Below are 5570 nucleotides of genomic sequence, written 5' to 3' on the forward strand. Positions count from 1 at the left end.
AGAGTTAGTAATTTTCTAGTCCTCAAAAACCGTAATTTAGTCCGATTTGCATGTTTTATGCCTCATTGATTACGAATCTGGAAAAATAAATAGTAGGGAAGTTAATGATCCCTCTCCCTTGTGCAAATTTTCAGTTTTGCATTTATTTTTGTTATTTTTGTAATTTCAGTTTTGCATTTATTTTGTTTTTAATGAAATTCGTTTGGTTTATGTTGCACATAATGTTGAAGTTGTAATCTCAAACATTTAAAATACATATCTAGTTTTGTCTTGGTAGATTCGTAATCTTCGGTGCTTAAAATAGAAAATATTCAGAGAAATTTTCGTTTTTGACATTACTAGATAACTTTGACTTTATCCTCTAGGATTGCCAAGCTTCAAATTCAAAAGGCAATTTGCGGGATCGAATCGACGGGAGAGCACTTTTTCTCCGAGACAGAAGTAGCAATGGTAGATAACTCTGTTTGATAAATTATCTGTGAAATAATAATTTGCAAATAATAATGGGAAATGAGTCGATAACATCGACTCTAGTATTTAAAATGAAGTACCAGTTAAGTACTTGAGTCGACTGCTTTGACTAAAACATAGAACATTGCTGGTCTTGTACCTAAATCAGAGACATTACTGTCATACAGAGTTATCAACCGTTGTTTATTCAGTCAAGTAACAGGAAGTAGGCTATGCACACTTACACTCAAACTCACACTTATAGTCGTATATGGTTTACACACACATATTACCATACATATATACATAGTACAGTTGATGCGCATACATATAGACATACACGCACACACACCATATTGACTTAGATGCATAAACACATAGTAAACACGCATATTCGCATACATGTATATAAATAAAACATAAAAAACAGACAGAGTTGGAACTCTTTTAAATAATATATTCCTCTATACACGATCATACAAAACCCTTGTTTTGTATATATTTTTGTATTTTTATTTTTTATATTTATTTTTATTCACACACACACACACACACACATATATATATACATACACAGTACGCATAGATCGTATATGAATACATGTATACACACACTCACACACATACACACACATGCTACCGGAAGTTGTTGATGTTTATAAGATCCGAGTTTGTTTTTCTCTTTCTCTCTTAAACAGTCGATCTTTGTTTTTTTGCGATGGTTTCTATAATTTATTTAGTGATGACAGCGATTTAATGGAAATTAGAACATTAATGTGACAAAGCGTAGCAGCAGGAGATATGTCTGATATAGTAGAGAAGACACTAAGTTCGTTACCGCGATTATTAAGTGAAAATCTGCTCGGTGGCCTCACCTCACCCACATCAAGCAATGGTGCCAACAGTGGCGGGTACCAATACGGCACTGGACTCTCCAGGGGATTCTATAACCTCATGCGAAATGTGGAATATGCGAGATCGGTGGCGGTGAGTAACAATCTATAATAAAGACAGATGACTAGAAAGAAAAAAAGGAAGCCAGGATGTGTGTGTGTATGCGTGTTTAGCCAGTCTTTCGACAAATATACCAGGGCATATTTTTTCTGACTTATAAATGACTATATACATACATCTACACACGCTTATATAATTCATTTTTTGGAACAGTGTAAATATTAGGCAGAAAGACCCTTTTTTGATTGAAAAAGTCGAAGACTGTCTGTCCTTGGGACGTCAACGTGTAGAAATTGTTTTTGTTCGTTATAGTAATTATGCAGCATTGATTATTTCTCAATTTAACTCTGGCAACTATATCAGCGAGAGACTCTCTCCCTCTCTCTATATATACTCATACACACCTGATTTACAGTCTTTTAATTACTAATTTGTGGCAGTAAATAAAATAATAAGCTATTCTTCCAAACTTTGGCACAAGACCAGCGATTTCGAGGATAGGGGACAAGTCGATTACATTGACTGGTACGTTATTTTATCGACCTAAATAGTATAAAAGCAGGATTTGAACACACAATTGCAAGAAATGTCGTTAAGCATTTTTGTCCGACGTTCTAACGATTCTGCCAGCTCGCCACCCCCGAAGCACTAATTCATTATATGAACACTTAAATATATATTTCGAATGGTTTGACTAATTATATTTATAATCAGTTGTTGACAGATTTTGTATTTCTGCTGTTAACATACGATATATCGTTTTAACATTATAGTAGTTGTTTTATACCTTCAGAAATTTACAACTTTTAGAAGTTGTAATGTTGCGATACTAGAATAATACTCTGGGGTCCCTCTGAAGATGTTTCTCTAAATTGAACTGATGGCTGAGTTTCGGATCATGCACCTCAACTCTAACTTTTTCACTCCGTATCAGTTCTTAGTTTGAAAACTACGGTTGTTGACTTCATATTCACTCTTTCCTCTGTTTATAAAATCACTAGTAGTGTTGTATAAGGGGAAGCTATAATACCCTTACAAGTGTATTCTTTTGTGTCTATGTAAGACATCAAATACAAAAGTTTCTAGTGCCCTTCCCCCTCTCTGTCTTTCTCTCAAGTAATCAATCAGTTTGAATGTGACAAAAATAATCTGCTTTAATTCACCATCAATTTTCCCATAAACAACCCTGAGCCAGCAAAATAGCCTCTTTCTCACTAATTGCTTAGCCTGCATGCAAGAAAAATCAGCTAAAGTTTCTCAGGCCTTAAAAAATAAAAATATATAGGTCACATTGTACATGTAGTTCTAGATATACAAGAAGAAAGAGATTAGGGCATCTTTAATCATTAGCCTGCACCATCAGGTCTGACACAGAGGATAAACGATTTGTCTAATCTAAAATTTGAGTGGTTCCTAACTAGAGTATAGAAACAGATCTAGGCACTGAACTCATACCCACCTGATAAATTACAACAATTAGCACTTAATGTAAGACCTTAAAGTGTTTATTTTGCTATTGGGTAATAGACATTATTGTTCCTGTTACTTCCATCAGCTTTATTATTATGGAGATCAGCCATTGTATGTTCATGACTGTTCATCAAATTATATTGTCAATTTTCAGAAAGAACAGCTTATTATACAAAAAGATCTCTCGGTTGTACAACAGAAATTATCTCAACCAGATATATCAACAGTAAGTATATTCTGTCATCAGTTAAACATCATTTATTTTAACACACATTTCAGTATCATCCTGCTAAACTTTATTCATTTTAACACACATTCAGTTTTATCTTGCTACCTTCTTTTGGTAAATAAAAGAATGCATATTTCCTTTGTCTGATGTCTGTGGTGAATAACAGAGAGGTAGATAAAGTTCCAAAGACTCCTCCATTCAAACTCTTGTGGAAGGCAGTTTTACTAATCTCCAGTAAATTATCTAAAAGGAAGAGGTGAGAGTAAGATTGATGTGGCTGAATGAGTTTGTCTGAATATGAAAATGTAACCCACAGACTGTGTGTGTATATATATACATACATATATACACACACACCTTGCTTCTTTCAGTTTCTTATTTCTCTATTGCCCACATGGGGCTAAACATAGAGGGGACAAACAAGGGATTAAGTCGATTACATCACCCCCAGTGTGTAACTGGTACTTAATTTATAGACTCAAAAGGATGAAAGGCAAAGTCGACCTCGGCAGAATTTGAACTCAGAACGTAGCGGCAGACGAAATACTGCTAAGCATTTCGCCCGGCATGCTAACATTTCTGCCAGCTCACCACCTTAAGGTTCTGTCTACCAGATCTGATTGAGTTGATGCTATAGTAGAAAACTCATACCCAAAGTACGTCAAGCAATTATGCAGAACCACCTTTGTTGTCTCAGTAAACCATATACTGTTATTAGAGGGAGATTTAGCTATTATTTCTTGAAGGTCACAAACTACAGAATGTTTCTCTTGTGTTTAAGGTTATTATAAAGTTTATATTAAGAAATATCCTTACTCCTGCCATTATGTTTCAGTTTCATTTCTAAAAGCACATCAATTCATTTTGCTGACACTAAACACAACAATGCATAAAATTATAAACTCTGCAACGATCTGAACCTTAAATCAAGCCTGTTGATCCCATTAAAACCATTTTTTTCTTTTTGTAATCTATTAACAGCATCAGATCCGGGATTACTTAACCCGCCTCATATTCTGTCACATGATGGGTTATGATACATCTTTTGGATATATCCATGCTGTGAAACTCGCTCAACAAGGAAGTGGTTGGATGAAGTGGATGGGTAAGTTGAAATCTAGCTCATAAAATGTATTTTCATATCTATGGATCCAACGTAGACAATTTTTACACACACACACACACGTGTGCACATGCTCATGCACACACATATAACAAGCTTCTTTCGGTTTCTGTGCACCAAATTCATTCACAATGCTTTGGTTGACTTGGGGCTATAGCAGAAGACACTTGGCTGAAGTGCTTCTCAGTTAGACTAAACCTGGAACTATGTGGTTGGGGAGTTGTTAGAAGCAAGCTTCTTAACCATATAGCCATACCTGCATTGATATCTATGTATAGGAACATACACACACACAAACACAAACACACACACAAATATATATAAAACCTCCTTCATCACTACAAATCTTTGTTATCCCCTATCCACACATGACATCGCATCATTTTCTCTATAATACTTTCCAAACTGAACTAACAAATTCATTCTATGACCAGCAAGGGTTATACAATCATGTAGGTGCACATGCCATTGGCTTTTGAATGTTGTCATTTTTTGCAGTCACCTGATGAAGATGGTTCTTTCTAAGGATGTAATGTTTCCTTTAATCAATTAAAAATTCATTAGAAACAACTGGAGTGAATTGACACATTATCCATCTGTTTTATATATATATATATATATGTACATGCACATTGTATATATGGATATAATATATATATGTACACACACATTTATATATGTGTATGTAATATATATATATAAAAATGAGAATGTGTGTCTGTCTGTCTGTCTGTCTGTGTGTGTGTGTGTGTATCCCTAAAACTCGAGAACTACGCAACCAATTTCATTCAAATTTTACACATGCCTTACTTAGGGTTCCAGTTGTGTTTTAGTCAAAAAAATTTTTTAACTTCTTGCAGAGTTCGAGCCCACGGCAACATAATATCTCCTCCACTATTTAAGTATTACGTGTCAAAAGTGAAACAAAAACACTCATGTCAAATACTTTCACTTTAAAAATGAAACTATTCCACTAACTGAAACAATCACATTTCAATACTGTAATGACATACTTTCAGAGAAAGAGAGAGAGAGAGATGTATATGTATACATATAGATGTATATGTACACGTTATTCCTCTAACTGAAACAATCACATTTCAATACTGTAATGACAGATATTTTCAGAGAGAGAGAGATGTATATGTATATATATATAGATGTATATGTACACGTATATGTATAGATATATATGCATACATGTATATGTATACATATGTGTAGATGTATATATATATAGATGTACATGTAATATGTACACATATATACATACATACAGATATCTATACATATATACACCCATCACACACATACACACGGACACAAACACACACATTAGTCATT

The 5570-nt window shown here is 34.2% G+C and overlaps 1 protein-coding gene across 2 annotated transcripts in view; it reads left to right on the forward strand.

Moving 5' to 3' along the window:
• The first annotated feature begins 1000 nt into the window (after positions 1-1000).
• LOC106867621 (AP-4 complex subunit epsilon-1) overlaps positions 1001-5570 on the forward strand; it is a 38902-nt gene continuing 34332 nt past the window's right edge. For both annotated transcript variants that reach the window (XM_014912543.2, XM_014912544.2), the window contains exons 1-3: positions 1001-1437; positions 3029-3100; positions 4085-4208. In XM_014912543.2, the coding sequence (XP_014768029.1) occupies positions 1252-1437; positions 3029-3100; positions 4085-4208 (382 nt within the window). In that variant the 5' untranslated portion in view covers positions 1001-1251. The remainder of the gene's footprint in view (positions 1438-3028; positions 3101-4084; positions 4209-5570) is intronic.

The sequence above is a fragment of the Octopus bimaculoides genome, chromosome 9, assembly GCF_001194135.2.
Source record: "Octopus bimaculoides isolate UCB-OBI-ISO-001 chromosome 9, ASM119413v2, whole genome shotgun sequence".
Classification (NCBI taxonomy): domain Eukaryota; kingdom Metazoa; phylum Mollusca; class Cephalopoda; order Octopoda; family Octopodidae; genus Octopus; species Octopus bimaculoides.